General features: G+C 40.3%; 1 protein-coding gene across 1 annotated transcript in view; it reads right to left on the minus strand.

The window, feature by feature from the left end:
- Positions 1-356: 356 nt before the first annotated feature.
- LOC126484134 (protein KRI1 homolog) overlaps positions 357-23,893 on the minus strand; it is a 95,099-nt gene continuing 71,562 nt past the window's right edge. The window contains exons 8-11 of the mRNA XM_050107514.1: positions 2,672-2,763; positions 2,291-2,554; positions 1,226-1,386; positions 357-996 (exon numbers count right to left, since the gene is read on the minus strand). Coding sequence (XP_049963471.1) covers positions 543-996; positions 1,226-1,386; positions 2,291-2,554; positions 2,672-2,763 — 971 coding nt within the window. The 3' untranslated portion in view covers positions 357-542. The remainder of the gene's footprint in view (positions 997-1,225; positions 1,387-2,290; positions 2,555-2,671; positions 2,764-23,893) is intronic.

Genomic DNA, 23,893 nt, shown 5'->3' on the forward strand with positions numbered 1-23,893 from the left:
TTAGTACAGATGATTGACAACAGCACATGGAGTGTAAAGTGTAAAGTTGTGTTTTTATTGTTGCTGCCGATGAGAAAAATGGGACAGAATGAAACCCACATGTACACTGCTCCCCTCAGATACCACCATTAACAATGGTGTAGTTTGATATATTATCTATGATATTGGTACAAAGTGTGGCAATGAGACATCTCTCTCCTCCCCTTACCAAAAATAGGAAGTTGCAAATATCCCTCACAAGCAGGATTCAAACTGACTATCTCTGATATGCCTTTAAATGCCCTGTGAACTGAGATACATAATATATAACAAATTATGCATAATTTATTTCACACATTCACAATATTAAAACTATGTACATACACATTCGAACAACAAAATATGTCTCTTTAAATAACAAGGGATTTAATACAATATTTTGTAAACAAAAGTGGACTTGCAGCAGTTTAAACCTTCATTAATTTGAAGATATAAACATATGCCATTACTGAAGTGTCATTTCCTCTCATAGTTTAAAATATTACAAGCAGACACAAACTATTTTATACTTCTTTTATGTTTCCATATTTCATTTTGTTTTTGAACTTCTTTGGGTTTATTCCATATGCTTTGAGCCGTGCATCTGACAGTTCTGTAACATTATTGTTGTTTTTGATATTGCCATTTACTTTACTTCTATTGTTCTTGTTCTTTTTGTGATGAGAATTCCTTATTGATGCTTTAGGCATTGCCTTGTTACTCATCTGTTCTATGAATTTGTTTCTTTTCTTCTTTTCCTTTCTCTTCTGAGGTTCTGTATGGGAACTAGAACTTTCTTTCACAGCTTTGCAATTATTTTCTGTAAGAGATGTTTCTCCAGCTTGATGAGCAGGCAGGGTGGCAGTGACATGTTCATCATGAGAAGAAATTTCCAATGTCTGCTGATCATTCATGAAGCTGGACTTCTTTTTCTTCTTTTTTGGTGGCTCGTTGTTCAGCTCCTCTTCTTCTGGCTCACTATTGACAAAGCAAACAGGATTTTACAATTCTGGTCTCTTTGTGTGCATGAATAAATTAAAAATAATGCATATCACAAGCAAAGGAAGAAGAAAAGAGTGGAAGAGATCATAAACTTTTCACTACACATTCTTTTTTTGTAAATTTTGTATCAGAGCTCCATTAAGATAGATTACAACACAGGGTATAATATAAATAAAATATGTTACAATAAATCATCATAACTTACTCAGTATACAAACTCCTCAAGATTTTTCTTTTTAACTTCTCGTTCTGTGCTTTCTTCTTATATGCTACAACATCATATTTTTCCACGTGTTCTGGTCTATACTGAACAGCCTTCTTCAAGGAACACCATTTATTTAGTTCCTTGTCATCAGCACGAAGAATCTTAAAAAGAGTATATTATTATTAGGCTTAGTATATAGTAACTGCAGTTAGGAAAATCCCTCAAAATGGCACTTGATGAACAGCAGAAATAGCAACTGAGACAAAGTATGCCAACTTCTTAAGTTTTATTAATACAAGATATTACTGGAAAGTTACTCTAAATGAAGCAGAGGATGATTATGAAAAGAAGGGGGGAGGGGGGGGGGGGATGGAGGAAATCTAAGCAGAGGAGCAGAGTACGAATGATGGGAAATAATGTGGAGAAAAGGATAGAAATGAGAGGTGAAAGACAGCTCAATTACTTTTAACAAATACATAACAGCAATGGATATATACATCTCCCGACTTCTCAAAGTTACAGGAGTAAGAACTTGAGTTGGGGTTGAGTTGTTTGGGGGAAGAGACCAAACAGTGAGGTCATTGTCTCATTGTATTAGAGAAGGATGGGGAAAGAAGTCGGCCATGCCCTTTCGAAGGAACCATCCCGGCATTTGCCTGGAGCGATTTAGGGAATTCACGTGGCCAGACATGGCCACAGAAAACCTAAATCAGGATGGCCGGATGCGGGTTTGAACTGTAATCCTCCCAAATGCAAGTCCAGTGTGCTAACCACTGCGCCATGTTGCCCAGTAAAAAAACTTGAAATTCAGGTATGTAAGTAAGATATACATGGAATGGGACTGATTTCCTTCCTTCTAAATGTGATATACTACTGCCAAAATGCACTTAGGGACAGGATACAAGGTTTAAAGTTTGCTGCTTGTGCATGTTATTGTACAATGAATCTATTTCAACAAGGAGTTTCCATAACATACACACTATTTCATAAACTTCCAATGCTTCCTTACTTAAGGCTAAAATATCCTACTCTACTAAAACATTAATAAATGTAGTATAGCTCTACCTCATCTATTGTTAATCCAAAGCTGTTAGGAACAACTTTTCTGTACTTGAATCTGCAGGGTAGATCACCAATAACATCTTCACAGTCAAGCTTATAATACTCTTCAAGATATTCATCAAAAGTCTGATCATTTGGATTAAATGAAGGTTTTGGCTTTGAGACAATTTCAGCAAATTTTGACTGTCTCCGTCGCTTCTTTCTCTTTTTCGATGACTCAATAAGCTCGGATTGTAATGCTGCCGTTGGATCATAATCACAATCCATCTGTAAAGTTGAATTAAGACGATATTTGTTTATTCTTGTAGCAATGATAAACATAACACATGATATTTAAAAAATCAAATAGCATACTACTGCATGTATGAAGATGTGAATCCTTACATTGAAATCTGGATCCTCACAGTGAGGTTCATAGTCAGCCTCCTCATTTTCAGCATATTGATGGCCATTTGACTGTAAATTTTCCCAGTTTTCTGAAGCAGAAAACAACACACTTGTGAACTTTAAAATTAAATCATGATCTAGTAAACAAAAATGAATGTTCATTTGTCTTATACATGTTCCTATACTATTCATCCAATTGTGATGAAGAAATTTGTTGTACTTCTGAGAGTGAAAGTTACTGTGGGGTAGGAACAACATACCTCGCATAGGGGTGGAGTGAGGTAAAAAGGTGTGACATAAAAGCAGAACTCACATCTGGAGCAACTTCAACCAAATTTGGTATAGACATGGCTCAGAGGGACCAACATATCCCTGCTACTGTTAGGAATAGGGGTGACAAAGAGAAGATGTAACATGTAGAAACGTTCACAAACAACCCCTTGGTATTTCTTTTTGTCTATAAGTAGTTGACTTGAAATACTTCAAAAGTATGAAGTGCAATCGGTCTCCCACATGCGCCATTCAATGCATCAACAACATTGTGTTTTGGAATAAAAGATCATGAGACATGGCTCCATATCACACATAAATTTAACCACCTCTCTAGGAAAAGATCAAAGAATGGAAAATCCGGGATGGCCTCCTGGCCTCAATCTTCATTACTCAATGTCCTCACCCATCCAGCCCCTTTCTTGTTCCAAGTCCAGCACTACACAACCCTCTATTCCACCAATGCACCCAGTCTTTTTACTTCTCTCCTATTCTGCTACCCAGCCCCTGCCCCCACATTTCCTCTGCCCTCTGTCTAACCTCCCAATTGCACCTTGCTGCCCTAACCTGTCTCCACCTTGTCTCTGCATGCTCCCCAGAAAAGCACTGTGTGTGTGTGTGTGTGTGTGTGTGTGTGTGTGTGTGTGTGTGTGTTGTGTCTATTTTTGACAAAGGTCTTGTTGGCTGAAAGCATATTTTGTGACAATCTTATTGTTGCGCCTATCTCCAACTCAGCATCTCCACTATATGTTGAGTAGCATGGTTTCACAGGTAGCCCTGCCTTTGATGGGATAGGTGATGTTTGTGACCAGAATGGAGTAGATGGTGGTGGGAGTATGTATGGGGCAGGTCTAGCATCGAGATCTATTACAGGGATATGAGCCATGGGGTGAAGGGTTGGGTGAAGAGGTTGTGTAGGGATGGATGAGTGTACTGTGTAGGTTTAGTGGACAGCACAATACCACTGTGGGAGGCTGGGAAGAATAGTGGGCAGGACATCTCCCATTTCAGGGCACAACGAGAGGTAGCTGAAACCCTGGCAGAAAATGTGATTCAGTTGCTCCAGCCCTGGCTGGTACTGAGTTATGAGGGAAATGCTCCTCTGTGGCCGGGCGGTGAGACTTTGAGAAGTAGTGGGAGACTGGAAAGATAAAGCATGGGAGATTTGTTTTTGTACAAAATTGGGAGGATAATTATGATCTGTGAAGGCCTCAGTGAGACCCTTGAAATATTTCGAGAGGGACTGTGCATCACTGCAGATGTGACAACCATGGGTGGCTACGCTGTAAAGAAGGGCCTTCTTGGTATGGAATGGACGGCAGCTGTCAAAGTTGAGGTATTGCTGGTGGTTAGTAGGTTTAATATGGACACAGGTACTGATGTAGCCACCTTTGAAGTGGAGGTCACATCTAGGAAAGAGGCTTCTTGGGTTGAGTAGGACCAGATCACAAAGATGTCATCAATGAATCTGAAGCAGGAGAGGGGTTTAGGAGTCTGGGTGTTTAGGAAGGATTCCTCTACATGGCTCATGAATAGGTTGGCATAGGATGGTGCCATGTGGGAATCCATAGCCATACCCAGCATTTGGTTGTAGGTAGTGCCTTCAAAGGAGAAGTAATGGTGGATGATGATATAGTTGATCACAACTACTAGCATGGAGGCTGTTGGTTTGGAATCCATCAGGTGTTGGGAAAGGTAGTGTTCAATAGCGATAATGCAATGGGCATTAGGGATATTAGTGTAAACATAGGTGGCATCAACAGTGACAAGCAGGGCACAGTGTGGTACAGGGAAAGGAACTGTGGAGAGTCGGTGGATGAAATGGTTGGTATCTTTTATATAGGAGGGTAGTTCTGGGTAATAGGCTGAAGCTGTTGATCTATGAGAGCAGAAATTCTCTCAGGAGGGGCACACTAATCAGTCAGAATGACGTGTCCTGGGTGGTTGGATTTATGGATTTTAAGAAGCATGTAAAAGGTAGGAGTGCAGGTAGTGGTAGGGGTGAGAAGAGAGATGGACTCTGGGGAGAGGTTCTGTGATGGGTCTAAGGATTTGAGGAGAGACTGGAGATCCTGCTGTATTTCTGGAATGGGGTCATTGTGGCAAGGTTTGTAGGTGGATGTATCTGACAGCTGGCAGGGTCCTTCTGTCAGGTAATCTCTGCAGTTCAGAACAACAGTAGTGGAACGTTTGACCACAGGTAGAGCCATAAGGTTGGGATCAGTTTTTAGATGGTGGACTGTGATTCTTTCTGTGGATGTAAGGTTAGTATGCATGTTGAGGAATTTGTGGAATGATGGTGAGGCAAGGTTCGAGGTTAAGAAATTCTGGAAAGTTAACAGGGGGTGATTTGGGGCCAGTGGGAGTGGATCACGGTTGGATGGAGTAGTGAACTGAGACAGGCAGAGTTCAACATTGGTCTTTGGTTGAGTCTGATTGCTAGGATTGGTAGCAAGAAAGTGTTTCCACTGTAGGGACCACGAGTAGGAGAGAAGGTCTTTTACAAGTCCTGCACGAATGAATTTGGAAGTGGGGCAAAAGGTCAAGCCTTTGGACTGATATTTTTGTGGGGCTAAGGCTTATGGAGGAAAGTTCATGACTGTGTTTTGGGTCTGTTTAGGTTCTGGATTTTGTGTGGTGGTGGGAAGGAGTTTTGGAGGGTGGGGTAAATGTAGTAGGTCTGCGAGACAGGGTTTGTCAGCTATGACAGAACGTGAAGGAGGTGTGTGGTGGATGTTGTAAAGGTGATGGACAGTGGTACTCCCAGGCAGGAGTAAGAAGTGAGCAGGGTAGAGAGTTTTTTGAGGTGCCATTGTGCATGTTACTCTAGTTTGTGGAGGGCAAGAGTTTCAATGTGTGTTGTGGGTTCCAGGGTTTTGGGATTGCACAGCAGGAGGATTTTACAGATGGAGAGAAGACACTGCAGGATTTGGGGTTGGTTGATATGGTTTTGCAGGAGTATGTTGGTGAGGGCTAAGGATTGGCAGACTCTGAACAGATGGAGGTCATTGTGGAAGGAGAGATGGCAGCCGGAGATGGGTAATTTGATGGTAGGCCATTTGGGGAGATTTCATGAGCCAAGCAACAATGCAGGAACAATATGTGGGACAGGGATTTGGCTACCGATAAGGAAAGTTGTTTGTATTGACGCAGATGGACGGAGTATGGAATAGACGTGAAAAATTACATAAGTATCGTAGAAGTATGTCCAAAAAAATTCTCAAAAACACACCCAAATACATGGGAAAAATCACGAGAATGATGAAACGGATGAAAAAGGGGGGAAACAATATGAAATCTGGGGGAGTCGATGATAGTGAAAAGCAAAAACTCGCTAAAAGTGGCCTGAAGTCACAATGTGATCAAAGTGTATATATAATGGAGGGAAACATTCCACGTGGGAAAAATATATCTAAAAACAAAGATGATGTGACTTACCAAATGAAAGTGCTGGCAGGTCGACAGACACACAAACATACACACAAAATTCAAGCTTTCGCAACAAACTGTTACCTCATCAGGAAAGAAGGAAGGAGAGGGAAAGACGAAAGGATGTGGGTTTTAAGGAAGAGGGTAAGGAGTCATTCCAATCCCGGGAGCGGAAAGACTTACCTTAGGAGGAAAAAAGGATGGGTATACACTCGCACACAAACACATATCCATCCACACATATACAGACACAAGCAGACATATTTAAAGACAAAGAGTTTGGGCAGAGATGTCAGTCGAGGCAGAAGTGCAGGGGCAAAGATGTTGTTGAATGACAGGTGAGGTATGAGTGGCGGCAACTTGAAATAGCGGAGATTGAGGCCTGGTGGATAACCAACAACCTGGCAACAGCTTTCGCATACCGCAACTACCCTCCCGACCTGGTACAGAAGCAAATAACCAGAGCCACTTCCTCATTATATATATATATATATATATATATATATATATATATATATATATATGGAAGGAAACATTCCACGTGGGAAAAATTATATATAAAAACAAAGATGAGGTGACTTACCGAACAAAAGCGCTGGCAGGTCGATAGACACACAAACAAACACAAACATACACACAAAATTCAAGCTTTCGCAACAAACTGTTGCCTCATCAGGAAAGAGGGAAGGAGAGGGGAAGACGAAAGGAAGGAAGGAAGGGTTGCAGCCAGAGATGGGAACTTTAAGTGTGAGGCCTTTGGGGGTGATGCCAAATGTCAGACAAGCCTGAGAAAATAGAATATGGGAGTGTAATCTGGCTAGGGCGAAGGCATGTTTGCGGAGGGAATGTAAATAAAACTTAATGGGGTACCAGGATGGCCCCTTCGTACGCCAACCTATTCATGGGTCGCTTAGAGGAAGCCTTCTTGGTTACCCAAGTCTGCCAACCCAAAGTTTGGTACAGATTTATTGATGACATCTTCATGATCTGGACTCACAGTGAAGAAGAACTCCAGAATTCCCTCTCCAACCTCAACTCCTTTGGTTCCATCAGTTTCACCTGGTCCTACTCCAAATCCCATGCCACTTTCCTTGACGTTGACCTCCACCTGTCCAATGGCCAACTTCACATGTCCGTCCACATCAAACCCACCAACAAGCAACAGTACCTCCATTATGACAGCTGCCACCCATTCCACATCAAACGGTCCCTTCCCTACAGCCTAGGTCTTCGTGGCAAACGAATCTGCTCCAGTCCGGAATCCCTGAATCATTACACCAACAACCTGAAAACAGCTTTCGCATCCCGCAACTACCCTCCCGACCTGGTACAGAAGCAAATAACCAGAGCCACTTCCTCGTCCCCTCAAACCCAGAATCCCCCACAGAAGAACCACAAAAGTGCCCCACTTGTGACAGGATACTTTCCGGGACTGGACCAGACTCTGAATGTGGCTCTCCAGCAGGGATACGACTTCCTCAAATCCTGCCCTGAAATGAGATCCATCCTTCATGAAATCCTCCCCACTCCGCCAAGAGTGTCTTTCCGCCGTCCACCTAACCTTCGTAACCTGTTAGTTCATCCCTATGAAATCCCCAAACCACCTTCCCTACCCTCTGGCTCCTATCCTTGTAACCGCCCCCGATGCAAAACCTGTCCCATGCACCCTCCCACCACCACCTACTCCAGTCCTGTAACCCGGAAGGTGTACACGATCAAAGGCAGAGCCACGTGTGAAAGCACCCACGTGATTTACCAACTGACCTGCCTACACTGTGACGCATTCTATGTGGGAATGACCAGCAACAAACTGTCCATTCGCATGAATGGACACAGGCAGACAGTGTTTGTTGGTAATGAGGATCACCCTGTGGCTAAACATGCCTTGGTGCACGGCCAGCACATCTTGGCACAGTGTTACACCGTCCGGGTTATCTGGATACTTCCCACCAACACCAACCTATCCGAACTCCGGAGATGGGAACTTGCCCTTCAGTATATCCTCTCTTCTCGTCATCCGCCAGGCCTCAATCTCCGCTAATTTCAAGTTGCCGCCACTCATACCTCACCTGTCTTTCAACAACTTCTTTGCCTCTACACTTCTGCCTCGACTGACATCTCTGCCCAAACTCTTTGTCTTTAAATATGTCTGCTTGTGTCTGTATGTGTGGATGGATATGTGCGTGTGTGCGAGTGTATACCTGTCCTTTTTTCCCCCTAAGGTAAGTCTTTCCGCTCCCGGGATTGGAATGACTCCTTACCCTCTCCTTTAAAACCCACTTCCTTTCGTCTTCCCCTCTCCTTCCCTCTTTCCTGATGAGGCAACAGTTTGTTGCGAAAGCTTGAATTTTGTGTGTATGTTTGTGTTTGTTTGTGTGTCTATCGACCTGCCAGCGCTTTTGTTCGGTAAGTCACCTCATCTTTATATATATATATATATATATATATATATATATATATATATATATATATATATATATATATATATATATATATATATATATATATATATATATAATGAAATGGATGAAAAAGGGGGAAACAATATGAAATCTGAGGGAGTCGACGATAGCGAAAGGCAAAAACTCACTAAATTGGCATGAACTCACAATCTGATCAAAGTGTATACATACTGTGGGTGGCAGTTCCCATGGTGGTTAAGCGTAAAGAGGGGGGACGGCAGATGTAACTGGATGAGGGAATGAGACACAAGATCATGTGGCACCAGAAAGCTGTGGGAAATAACATGGGAAAATACGAAAGTGACACAGGGAGAGTGATCAATTTGAAGGTATAGGATTACTGATATCGGCGGAAGTAAGGAAGTAATGTGGGACATAAGCTGCAGCACCAACAATCAGCATGGCTATGTAGCTGGCTGTTGTGCCCGGCCAAGACCATTGATACAGTGTGGGTCATAAGTAGAGCATGCAGTGTGGTTCATAAGGCAACAAGAGAAAGACAGGAAAGAAGAGAAACAAAGACAGACATTGAGTATAGTAATATATAGAAAATAGTAACAAAGGAAAACAGCAATGGGTTAGGATGGATGAAAAGCCGTCAGGCAAAAATCAAATAATCCAGGATGGAATGTAACAATATTTTGAAAAGGGTAGTTGCTGCTCACCTTCTAGTAGAGGTGCTGAGTCACAGATAGGCACAACAAAAAGACTGTCACAAAATAAGCTTTCGGCCCCTCCCCTGTTCCAACTCCAGCACCACACAGCTCTCTATTCCACCAACACACCCATTCTTTTTACTTCTCTCCTTTTCTGCTACCTTGCCCCTGACCCCCACCTCTCCCCTGCCCACCGTCCCACAGAAGCACTTCCCCTTCCCCCCACCCATATCCTGCTATCCTTCCCCCTCCCCCTCCCCGTCCCTGCTTCCTCCTTATCCCCACCTAGTTGCCTCTCCCATCATGCAGTGCTGCTGCTGCTCACAGTGTGGCTTCAGCTGTCAGAGACTGGAGATGTGCATGTGAGGTGTGTGTGTGTGTGTGTGTGTGTGTGTGTGTGTGTGTGTGCGTGTGTGTTTTGTCTATTTTTGACAAAGGCCTTGTTGGCTGAAAGCTTATTTTGTGACAGTCTTTTTGTTGTGGCTGCCTGTGACTCAGCATCTCCACTATATGGTGAGTAGCAACTACCTTTTCCATGATGTTGTAACAATCTCCCTAAATTTGCAGGCCATATAACTGTGGAGACTCAGACACTTATCAGTGGCAGCACTTTTTCTCAACACAACAGTCAATTACTGGCAGAATTACAAGTTTCCTCAGGAGTCAGATGAAACTGCAGGTGCAATTCAGTACAGATACAGATAAAATATGCGTGAAATACATTACATAAATCCTTGTTTTTCACAGTATCAGTTATATGTTGCATGCTCACAAGTAGTACAGTCAAAAAAATTATGTTTTTGCAGAAGACGGTAAGAAAAAAAATGTATATCCCAAAGCACTCAAATAGGCTTTTTCAAAATTAATTTAATGCACAAAAAATCATTCTTTTCCTTTATTTTGTATGTGTGAAATAAAGCAGTCATATGTCACTTCCTACAAATCATGGAGATCATATTCGAGCAGCTGCCAAGCATTCTTACAGATGTTGACTTCATCATGATCACAGAAGACTTGCTGTTGATTAATATTATGAAGTAGTCCAACATCTGATAAAAAACACACAATCTACTTTTAATTACCTCAAGAAGCAGAACCATCTGTCTGTCATTGTCAGTCCTGTCAATTTCAGACAACTGGCTGGCTCTGCAAACAATATACATATTCAAAAAATGGTGCCTGCAAAGTTGCCATCAAAGAGTTGTGTATGAGCACATGAATACCAATATCAGTGTCTAGAGTGAAATCAGCACTCCAGGATCTGGACCACCAAATATGTTGATGTCCACAGATATGAGCTTGCTTTTGAAGAATACAGTTTCTTATGCAAATTACTTGAGAAGCACGTCAAGTAATCTCATTGAAATGGTCAACAATTAGGACTTCCTTTTTGTTTCCTCATTCTCAGCTCTAGCAACCTTTTCTAGCCTGAAGTGATGAGCAATCTGTTGGTTATGGTCGGTGCTACAGTGTCAAAACTCTTGAGAATCTGACAATAGATGACAGGATGTCATTATTAGCAAATATCCTGTTCACTGACACACTATTTTTATCATCACTTTTCCAAGCACTTATACAATGTAATTTTGAAGTCAAATGTATTGAAAAGACATGTTATCGATGACGTCTTTTTTTTGTGTGTGTGGTTTTGGGCATGCTCAAGTTTTGCTCTGGATTGAAGTTCTCCTCTGGATTGAAGATGCTCCTGTTGTGTATTCAGCTGCTGGAATCACGTACATTGAGTAGGTGATGGGCTGCAATCTTGCAAAGCACAGAGAGCAATTGCACCAACTGGCACAGATGTGTCAGATGCACAATCATCACAAGGAAGGAATATACACTGCAGCTTTGATTTTCCTTGTGAAACCCTTGAGAATATGACAGTTCTTAAAATTGAAGAAAAGAGAAAACAACTTGATTTGTCATCTGCAAATGGCAAGCAGATGAGTCAATAGTGAATTACTATAATCCTGATAATCTCAAGCTACAGCAAGTCAACATGAACTTTCAACCATCTGGTTCCAAGACTGATATTGCCATTTATATTTTGAAATATGTAGCCAAAGCTGAGAAAGACGTTATCAGCATAAATATCTGACTGGGTGTAGAAAAAGGTCATTGAAAAGGAGGTGGCAAAAACACTGCCCTTCATTTGATGGCACGCAGCATTCTCAACAATCGAGAGATGTCAAAAGAAGTAGTTGAAGTGCTTTGCAATCTTAAGTAGTGCCATTAAGTAGGCAGTGTGTATTTCTGTAGAACGTTCACAAAGAAAAATGGTCATGGCTGCTGTTTTGGACAAGTGTTGGATACAAGTCAGTTGAAGATTAGATTAGATTAATACTTGTTTTATAGATCATGAATACGACACTTCGTAATGATGTGGAACGTGTCAGGTTAATAAAAGATGTCTGTACAAGATATTACGTTACACAAAATATTGCATGACACTAATGTTTAAGTTGTTGTTGTTGTCGTCGTCATCCCCCCCCCCCCCCCCCCCCACCCACCCACCTTAATTTATATCTAAAAATTCAGCCAATGAGTAGAAGGAGTTGTCATCTAGAAATTCTTTAATTTATTTTTAAATGTTAGTTGGCTATCTGTCAGGCTTTTGATGCTGTTTGGTAGGTGACCAAAGACTTTTGTGGCAGCATAACTTACCCCTTTCTGTGCTAAAGTCAGATTTAACCCTGCATAGTGAAGATCATCCTTTCTCCTGGTGTTATAGCTATGCACACTGCTATTACTTTTGAACTGGGTTGGAATATTAACAACAAATTTCATAAGTGAGTATATATACTGTGAGGATCCCTAGATCCTTAAATAGATGTCTGCAGGATGACTGTGGGTGGGCTCCAGCAATTATTCTGATTACACGTTTTTGAGCAATGAATACTTTTCTACTCAACGATGAATTACCCCAGAATATGATGCCATACGAAAGCAGTGAATGAAAGTAGGCATAGTAAGCTAATTTACTGAGATTCTTATCACCAAAATTTGCAATAACCCTAATAGCATGTTGTTGTTGTTGTGGTCTTCAGTCCTGAGACTGGTTTGATGCCGCTCTCCATGCTACTCTATCCTGTGCAAGCTTTTTCATCTCCCAGTACCTACTGCAACCTACATCCTTCTGAATCTGCTTAGTGTATTCATCTCTTGGTCTCCCTCTACGATTTTTACCCTCCACGCTGCCCTTCAATACTAAATTGGTGATCCCTTGATGCCTCAGAACATGTCCTACCAACCGATCCCTTCTTCTGGTCAAGTTGTGCCACAAACTTCTCTTCTCCCCAATCCTATTCAATACTTCCTCATTAGTTATGTGATCTACCCATCTAATCTTCAGCATTCTTCTGTAGCACCACATTTCGAAAGCTTCTATTCTCTTCTTGTCCAAACTATTTATCGTCCATGTTTCACTTCCATACATGGCTACACTCCATAAGAATACTTTCAGAAATGACTTCCTGACACTTAAATCAATACTGGATGTTAACAAATTTCTCTTCTTCAGAAACGCTTTCCTTGCCATTGCCAGCTTACATTTTATATCCTCTCTACTTCGACCATCATCAGTTATTTTGCTCCCCAAATAGCAAAACTCCTTTACTACTTTAAGTGCCTCATTTCCTAATCTAATTCCCTCAGCATCACCCGACTTAATTAGACTACATTCCATTATCCTTCTTTTGCTTTTGTTGATGTTCATCTTATATCCTCCTTTCAAGACACTGTCCATTCCATTCAACAGCTCTTGCAAGTCCTTTGCTGTCTCTGACAGAATTACAATGTCATCGGCGAACCTCAAAGTTTTTATTTCTTCTCCATGAATTTTAATACCTACTCCGAATTTTTCTTTTGTTTCCTTTACTGCTTGCTCAATATACAGATTGAATAACATCGGGGAGAGGCTACAACCCTGTCTTACTCCCTTCCCAACCACTGCTTCCCTTTCATGTCCCTCGACTCTTATAACTGCCATCTGGTTTCTGTACAAATTGTAAATAGCCTTTCGCTCCCTGTATTTTACCCCTGCCACCTTTAGAATTTGAAAGAGAGTATTCCAGTCAACATTGTCAAAAGCTTTCTCTAAGTCTACAAATGCTAGAAACGTAGGTTTGCCTTTCCTTAATCTTTCTTCTAAGATAAGTCGTAAGGTCAGTATTGCCTCGCGTGTTCCAGTGTTTCTACGGAATCCAAACTGATCTTCCCCGAGGTTGGCTTCTACTAGTTTTTCCATTCGTCTGTAAAGAATTCGTGTTAGTATTTTGCAGCTGTGACTTATTAAGCTGATAGTTCGGTAATTTTCACATCTGTCAACACCTGCTTTCTTTGGGATTGGAATTATTATATTCTTCTTGAAGTCTGAGGGTATTTCGCCTGTTTCATACATCTTGCTCACCAGATGGTAGAGTTTTGTCAGGACTGGCTCTCCCAAGGCCGTCAGTAGTTCCAATGGAATAGTGTCTACTCCGGGGGCCTTGTTTCGACTCAGGTCTTTCAGTGCTCTGTCAAACTCTTCACGCAGTATCATATCTCCCATTTCATCTTCATCTACATCCTCTTCCATTTCCATAATATTGTCCTCAAGTACATCGCCCTTGTATAGACCCTCTATATACTCCTTCCACCTTTCTGCTTTCCCTTCTTTGCTTAGAACTGGATTTCCATCTGAGCTCTTGATATTCATACAAGTTGTTCTCTTATCTCCAAAGGTCTCTTTAATTTTCCTGTAGGCGGTATCTATCTTACCCCTAGTGAGATAGGCCTCTACATCCTTACATTTGTCCTCTAGCCATCCCTGCTTAGCCATTTTGCACTTCCTGTCGATCTCATTTTTGAGACGTTTGTATTCCTTTTTGCCTGTTTCACTTACTGCATTTTTATATTTTCTCCTTTCATCAATTAAATTCAATATTTCTTCAGTTACCCAAGGATTTCTACTAGCCCTCGTCTTTTTACCTACTTGATCCTCTGCTGCCTTCACTACTTCATCCCTCAAAGCTACCCATTCTTCTTCTACTGTATTTATTTCCCCCATTCCTGTCAATTGCTCCCTTATGCTCTCCCTGAATCTCTGTACAACCTCTGGTTCTTTTAGTTTATCCAGGTCCCATCTCCTTAAATTCCCACCTTTTTGCAGTTTCTTCAGTTTTAATCTACAGGTCATAACCAATAGATTGTGGTCAGAGTCCACATCTGCCCCTGGAAATGTCTTACAATTTAAAACCTGGTTCCTAAATCTCTGTCTTACCATTATATAATCTATCTGAAACCTTTTAGTATCTCCAGGGTTCTTCCATGTATACAACCTTCTTTCATGATTCTTAAACCAAGTGTTAGTTATGATTATGTTGTGCTCTGTGCAAAATTCGACCAGGTGGCTTCCTCTTTCATTTCTGTCCCCCAATCCATATTCACCTACTATGTTTCCTTCTCTCCCTTTTCCTACACTCGAATTCCAGTCACCCATGACTATTAAATTTTCGTCTCCCTTCACAATCTGAATAATTTCTTTTATTTCATCATACATTTCTTCAATTTCTTCGTCATCTGCAGAGCTAGTTGGCATATAAACTTGGACTACTGTAGTAGGCATGGGCTTCGTATCTATCTTGGCCACAATAATGCGTTCACTATGCTGTTTGTAGTAGCTTACCCGCATTCCTATTTTCCTATTCATTATTAAACCTACTCCTGCATTACCCCTATTTGATTTTGTGTTTATTACCCTGTAGTCACCTGACCAGAAGTCTTGTTCCTCCTCCCACTAATTCCCACTATATCTAACTTCAACCTATCCATTTCCCTTTTTAAATTTTCTAACCTACCTGCCCGATTAAGGGATCTGACATTCCACGCTCCGATCCGTAGAACGCCAGTTTTCTTTCTCCTGATAACGACATCCTCTTGAGTAGTCCCCGCCCGGAGATCCGAATGGGGGACTATTTCACCTCCGGAATATTTTACCCAAGAGGACGCCATCATCATGTAATCATACAGTAAAGCACAGTAATAGCATACGTAGCTGAACTCAGACATTTCAGCAGACCATCAATGTGATGCTTCCAGTTTAACCTCTCATCAATGGAGACACCTAAAAATTTTGAAAATTCTACCTTAGCTACAGACTTCTCTTCAAAGTCTATATTTATTACTGGAGTTGTGCCATTTACTGTACGGAACTGTATATACTGTCTTTTATCAAAATTTAAAGAGAGAAGACAAAGTCAGGCACAATACACTCACAACTGAGCAGAGAAAATTATACCGCCTTGACAAACATTATATCAATGTAGGCATCAACTATTCAGACACCTCTATGTTTATTCACTTCTGGAGGCATTGGAACAGGCAAAAACTTTGTCCTCAGAGAAATGTGTGAATTGGTACAAACTGTGTACAGCAAGGCTGATGCCATCCTTGACACTGCACCAACTGGTGTAACAGCTAAGAACACAAAAGGAATGACTTGCCATTGCTCTTTCAACCTTCAAAATGACCAGAAGCATCAAATTCCTTTTGTGCCATTGGCTGGTGAACAAGCAGAGAACGAATTCACTAAATTCAGAGACAATCATTGGGTCATACTTGATAAATGCTCTACGATTCCATAAGAAATGTTAGCTGCAATCAGCAGGAGTCTCAGAAAAGCCAAACAATGGCCAAATGGGAATTCAGTAATTTAAACATTGTTCTCATTGGAGATCTGTTTCAATTGCAATCTCTTCCTGGCTCATGGATTTTCAAGCAGCCAAAACCTTATGAGCATAATTTTAACCTGTGCCAATTCTTCAGTTTGGTGGAGTTCCCACAGAGTATGTGACAGCAAGGTAATGTCTTCACTGAACTGCTTCATCAACTTCATGAAGGCAACTTCACTTCTGATGAAACGGATGTCGTCTACAGCAGAATTATAATCTGAGTTTGATTTGAGATTGGTGAGTGTAAAGCAGTTGTTTCACATACGTCCAACAAACGCACAGTGCATTGCCTGGAGCCATTAGAGGCTTGCAGAACTGGCTGGAAAAGTTTATAAATTTCCTGCCATGGATATGTACTCCAAAATGTCAGAGGAAGCACGAAAGCCGGGACTGAGTAAGCACCACAACTGAAATGGCAATGACTGTGGTGGACTTGCTGATGAAATCGTTATTGGGGTTAGCACTCGATATACACTGAGAGTTAAACATTCCAGTTGGCACTGGTCTCATCAATGGCGCGCTTGGTGAATAGTTGAGATTCGTTGGATGCATTCAGATCAGCTTCACATAGGTCAGCAACCACTTTAAGTTCTCATTCACTTTGATGATTCTCTCAACATTTTAATTAATGATACATAAAATCCAGCAACTTCAGCTGTCTCTGACACTGAGCAGGGCTTACTTTGGCTTCTAGTGTGGTCTACTTGGACAGATGAATATTCGTCATGGTCAAGCCTATATGGTGTTGAGCAGATCTCGATCTTGGGACTCTTTTTCTCATTTTAGTTTATAATGAAAAAGATTGACTGTTCTATGGTTGTGTATTGTGTTTGAAAGGCCTTCTGCCATTTGGCACAGGGCAACATTTTAGAATGGAATGATTTCCTAAACTATGATCACATTGCTCTTTGGCAGTGACAACAGTGAGCATGAAGGTCAACCAAATCAAGAGCTGAAAAAGTTACCAGGATTCCACTTCTCATCACATTCGAAATTGTGGGTTACTTTATTTCATGTTGAAAAAATAAAATAAACATCAAATCATAACAGAAGTTGGAACTTATCTGCTTTCTCTTGATCTATATACTCTTAATAATAATAGAATACTGATAAATACTTAAGTATATTAAACCGCATGTTTTCTGGACAAAACTTGAAATAAAAAGACATTGGGAAGGATCAAACATTTTGTGAAATTATTTATCTAAAGTTAAGAAATAAAATAGATTAGAGAAACATTTGATGCACCTTTGAATGTTGCTCAATATCACGTACAGGAAATGAAATGCTGATTGAGAGCCTGAAGTTCAATGTTTACTTACAATCTCAGTATTTTAAAGAGTACAGGAGGATACCTGTCTGGAGAAATACGTAGACCATGCAAAGTCTGCTACTGTGTGGCCTTAACAAATTTCTATTATTTATGGCCAAAGGTGTAAAAAAGTCCCATCAATTTTTCAGCCTCAAAAATAATGTTTCTGTAGGGAACCATTCATATATCAGGAAAAATAACATTTATGGCACAATAAGTACTGTCTCCCTACCAAGTACTGTCCTTATCATTGGTTATGCTTGCTCACCTTTCCCAATAAAAAAAAAAAAGTACATGATTTTGAACAACATTCAAAGACATGTTAAATATTTCTATAATCTATTTTGTTTCTTACTCTTGGGAAATGATTCCACAAAACATTTGACCTTTTTTCAATTCTTTTTACTGATGACACTTTATGTCTGGTACTTTTGGTTGTGACTAATATTGTGACATTGATTGTTCCACCCATTCATATCCATCTTTCCATTAAAAGTTTCACTAGTGAAAACCCATTGTCGAGTGGTGTTGCTCTGTAGCTTTGTACAGTCTGATAGCCATCATCATTCTTCAACAGATTCTGTTTAATGGTTCTGATTCCAGCTTCAATTAATCCACTGCTTTGTGGAAACTTTGACCACTTGTTTTACGCAAAAATGATACTTCTTTTGCAAACTGTAAATATTCAGGTGTGAGTAATACTCCAAAATGAGCCCCAATCTCACTCACAAATTTCTTCAATGTACCACGATGTGAAAACATAGACTTTAAATGTTTCATAACCTCTGACTCATGATAAAGAATGCAACAGTGCAATTTCTTGATAGTTATAATCAGTTATAAGCAAATTTTATTTGCCAGACAACTTGAATAAATCAGCAACAACTCAATTCCTGGACCACTGTCAAAATTCTGAAAGGAAAAGTGTTTGTGTGAATTCTTTGTCTTTATGTTGCACTGTGGGCATTGATCAATCAGTTTTTCAATGTCAGACAAGATTCTTGGCAAACATATTGACTGTCGCATCATTGCTCTGCCTTTTCTAATTTCTTGGAGTCTTCTGTGGATTCTTGTTAAGACACCCTTTTCTCAATAAACCATGTTTTGGAAATGAAGAACACACTTCATATGCCTTGGTCACAGTGGAGACAATTTTATTGTTCCAAGATGACCAGTTTAAGCCATCTTTTGCTGCCATCATCTGATATGGAACATACTATAAAATTGGCAGCATAAGATTGTTGAAACAGACAAAAATGTCTACTCTGCAATCGCAACCGACAAAGTGTGTTCTTCATTTCCAAACATACTGACTGCTCCACAGCACAGCGTGTATTGCTATTGCCACTATCCCTATAATCACTGTGCATTTATATCCATTCAATTGTTGCTGCTGTAATTTTGTAAGTGTTTGTCACCTGTATCTTACTGCTGAGCTTCAATAATCTCTTGAAGTCATCTATCCATAGCATAAAGATCACTCGTTATCACAGTTACACATGCACAAAAACTTACAAAATGAAAACACTGATTTTGGACATTACATTACTATTAAATGACCAAACTCTGCATTTTTACAATGCACATTATCTGTACTTCAAGTCTACACAGCTAATAATAGAATAAAAAAAAATTATTCCTGGCAGCTGTTTATTTTAATGGCATTTGTTTTGCCACCAGACTAAAATGTATTTAAAAGGACCAGTGGAAACCCTAACATGTAAAAATAATGGCAAAATAATGTGGTAAGCAACTGAAGATGAGCCCTCAGGGCCGGAAATGAACTGTGCTGTAAAAGAAATATCATTGGCGACTGAAGGCTGATGAATAAAAATAAATAAATAAATATATTACAGAGCTTCAATAAGCTTTACACCTAGGTACATCAGTCTTTGCCAGCACATATAGTTTATGGTACTGCTGCAGCCTGAATTCTATGTACCCAAGTAACTGCAGCTCTGCATAATGTAATATCACATAGACCATATGTAAGAGTTTGATTGTTGCATGCAGTGCTCTGCTCAAGATGATTGCCAGTCATAACTGGTATACTATTTATTGCAAATAGGTTAAACAAAAAAATATAAATATACACTAACATTTGAGAAAAACTTTTAAAAATACACATGGCTGAAATAAATTACATGGTACAGATGAAGAGTAATTCAATACAGAGCTGATCACATTATACATGGTCTGTGACTTGGACAACCGAGTATAGTATGAAGATTCATTATGCTGCTATCAAGAGACTAAACTCTGTGGTGTCAAGGGGGGCCAGATATATTTCTTGGGAATTTATACATATTGCAGATCCATCACATCCCAGACATGTTCCATGGGCAACATGCCAAGCAAACATACAGGCAAATGGAGCAGCAGAGCAGTAGCCATCTATTACTGAAGTAAGCTTGTACATTCTCATAAACTGTGACCATAAATTGTTCTGAAACATGACATATAGAGTTTCCTGAATGAAAAGCAGTTCCTCAAAGTCCAAATTTTTGCTGACTTAGCAGCTGTTGTTCCAACTGGAATCAATGCTCTTGGCAGTTCTATACTATGCTGCTTAAAAATGTACACTGCCACATTGTGAACACTATGGTAGCACTAGCACATATGCACCCATCACTGTGGGAGAGGCTGATATGGTACTTGTCTAAAGAGATTACTTTCTGCCATTTCAAATGACAATCCACATACAATGTTGCCTGAGATTTATGGTTCCTGAACAATGAAAGTAGACAAAAATGGACCTTGTGTCTATTTTATCATTTTGGCTTGAGGGATCAAGGGAATTAGTCTGAAGGGCCTCAGACGTAAAAATGTTCCTGGATTCCACTGACCAGTGCACTTTTTGTGGGAACAAATTATCATGTCAGGTGCTGAATGTCAGAATTTGGAGCTGGATGATTTGATTTTGTAGTAGAAGGTAACATTAGAACTGGGAAGAACCAGGAAAATAAAGTATCAAACAATGGAAATTTCCAGGTAGGAATATCAACAGTGCAGGAAAAGATAAGATTGCTACTTATTGCAAAGATGACAAGTTGCAGACAGGCACAATTAAAAGACACTTACTGAAAGCTTAGGTGTAAGGGTCTTTTAATTGTGCCTGTCTGCAACTTAACATATCATCTTTACAGTAAATAGCAATCTCTCTTTTCTTGCACTATGAAGTATGCTTGACTAGATCTGGACATTTCATTTTCTCAAAATTTCTTCCAGTGGACAGAGCCAAAGCTTCATTCCAACACTCTGTCAATGCACTAAAGCCATATCCTTCAATAGTAAATGTTCAGTGGTTCAACTCTTGACATTTTTTAGTTTTATTAATAACATGTACATGTGTTGTTAAAAAAAGGTGTTGGATATTTGAGGGCTGGTAGTACCCACAAAAACAAAAAATAGGTCCAATAAACACAAGACATCTGCAGATATGTTATAGGAGGTGCTCAATGTGTTGACTGTCCTTGGCAATGCACCCCTCTGCCCTCCACCGTAGGGACTCACAAATTCTTTGAAACACACCCCGTTGTTGTTGTAAGTGCTGGCAGGCATTGTAGATGTGAACCTGTAGTGTCTGGACATTGTTGACTGCGGTGATGTAGACTAATGCCTTCAAGAGTCTAGAAGATTGAAGTCTAGGAAATGGGAAGGTCATGGTGTGGAGCTTCCCCAATCAATACAGTGGTTCCGAAATATTAGCATCAGATTAACTTGCACACTGCAGAGGTAGTATGCTGGTGGACTATTGTGCACAACACACTTCTGTAGTCTTTGCTGACATGGCACATTCTCCAACAAGGTGCACAAAATGTAAACAAGGAATTAGTTAAATGAACCCTATTTAATATTTGTGGTGCAATGTGACTGCCCTAGTGATTTTTCACCAAGAACAGTGGCCCGGCCATTGTTAGAGAAATGATGTTGATGCCTTCTTTCTGCAACCGCACAGGGATTTTCATCATCCCACACATGCTGCTCCATATGAAGTCAGTTATCAATATACAGACATCTGGTGGCAGTGGATGTGCACTATCTGATGTGCAAGAGGGCATCCAAAAGAAACCGAACCTTTTATATTTTTAACTTATTTATTCACATTTTAATCACAAACTCTGAGACCCTTTCAAACTACTCTTCACTTGCACTAATACCCTTGTCTAATCTTATATTCCATTTTTCAAAACATTGTTTAAATTTGACTTCTATGATTCTTGACTCCACCTCCATTGCGTTTTTCTTCACCTCAGCAACATCAGCAAGTCACAAGGGGCAAGGTCAGGTGAGTATAGGAGTGCGGAACAGGTGCCATACTATTTTTGGTCAAGAACTGTTGTGAAGGCAGGTCTTTGTAAGCAGGGGCATTGTCACGATGGAGAAACCAGTCACCCGACTGCCACACATCATGGCACATTTTCTGCACACTGCTGTACAATCTTTTCAAAACTTCCAATCAGAAAGCCCGGTTAACCGTCTGACTCTGTGGAACAAACTCTGAATGGACAACTCTTCTAACATCGAAAAAACAAATCAGCATTGTTTTAACATTTGATTTCACCCGACGAGCTCTCTTTAAGCGCACTTGAAATATTCTACTGGCTTTACTGTTGCTTTGATTCAGGATTATATGCATAGCATCAAGTTTCATCACCTGCGATCATTTTTTGAAAAAGTTTGAATCATTTTGGGACTCTTCTATCAAAGCACTCCATACTTCCATGTGACCTTGTTTTTTCAGCAGTCAGCAGTCATGTCATGAATTTGGCAGCCACTCTTTTCATTCCCAAATCTTCTGTCACAATTCACTACACTGAACTCCAAGTCACTCCCAAAAGCTCCACAATTTCTTCAACGGTCCGTTGTCAATCTTTGTTGATGAATGCACGAATATTTTCAACATTTTCCTGTGTTTGGACTGTGGGAGGTTGACCACAATGAGGTTTGTCATCAAATGACATTTCACCATTTTTGAAATGGGAAAACCACTCAAACACTTGAGTTTTCCCCACAGCATTGCCCTTGTATGCCGCTTTTAACATTCCAAGAATTTCTGTTCCAATATTTCCAAGCAAAAAGCAGACTTTCACCACCATATGCTATTCATGAAAACCAGCCATTGCAAAAACAACTATCACACAAAACAGCTGTCATCATAAACTCTGCCAAAACTAGTCCTGACCTTCTTCAACAAAACGACACTAGGCTTACTGACTCTGGAATGTTTGCACTATGTGCTCCTAGCAGCAAAATGCAGTACTACAAAATCTCTGCAAATGAAACATTTAGTTTGGTGTCTTTTGAGGACCTCCTCATATCTGACATCTCTGTGCCCTGCTTATACAGTTCTGGCTCTTACTTTAATGTACTTAATGTTGCATGGGAGTGTGTCTGCTTTCAGTTTACCTCTGTGTTTTCAGTGATCAGATGGCAATGTGGCACATGTAAGGACTTTATAATTCATGTATCTCATGACCTGAAGATGGGAATATAACTTTGCAGAAACTAGTAATCAGTATATGTATCATATGCAATCTGGGCAATGAAACTTCTATTTTGGGAGCTTTTCCATTTGACATAGAAATAACTCTCCTTCCGACAATATCCAGCAATGAAATTAGTTTGACTGATGGATCTTGAAGAAGTCAAAAGTGTCAATTCACTTGGACTCGTCTGTGAATATTGCATTATAGTTACTGTGATATTTACAACTCCATAAAAAACTGAATTAAAACATACATTATCTCATGTATACAGGCTACGCAGTGTTTGACCATTGACTCCAAAGGCATTCTTCATTAAGGTGACACTTACGGAACCACTGGCGTACTGCTAAATTTAAGTCCTTCCCTGGATTTGTGAGTATGTACATGAGGGGAGGGGGGTGGGGGGAAAAAGCCTCCCTTTACACGTTGTGATTTCTAGGAGGAATTTCTTTGATTTTGTTCACATGCCATCTTAGATTCAGTCCTGACTGGGCACATCAAGTGCCATATTAGAAGCCAAATCCAGCCCCCCACAAAGGAAAGGACAGTTACAGGACTCAGTATTTTTGGGTCTGAAGTTCAACGTGGTTGTATGGTAGTGGCAGAATGATGGACCCTGACCAACAGTGGTAAAAGCCACCACAAAGTGCTCTGCCTTTGTTTGGGTGATGTTTCCATATGATTTCAGCAGGCAGTCCCATGCCTGCACCATGGTAAGGTAGTTTGCCACAATTTCCGCATACTGCCTGTCCCTGGCATGCCACGGTAGTGTGTCCAAAATACTGATGTTTAAAGGACCTTAAAGGGTGTATTATGTAGGGCTGATATTTTAAGCAGAGGAACAAACTTGTTGAAAAACAATAAAAGTGTAGTAGTCTTTTGCAGTTCACC

The sequence above is a fragment of the Schistocerca serialis genome, chromosome 6, assembly GCF_023864345.2.
Source record: "Schistocerca serialis cubense isolate TAMUIC-IGC-003099 chromosome 6, iqSchSeri2.2, whole genome shotgun sequence".
NCBI classification, from domain to species: Eukaryota; Metazoa; Arthropoda; class Insecta; order Orthoptera; family Acrididae; genus Schistocerca; species Schistocerca serialis.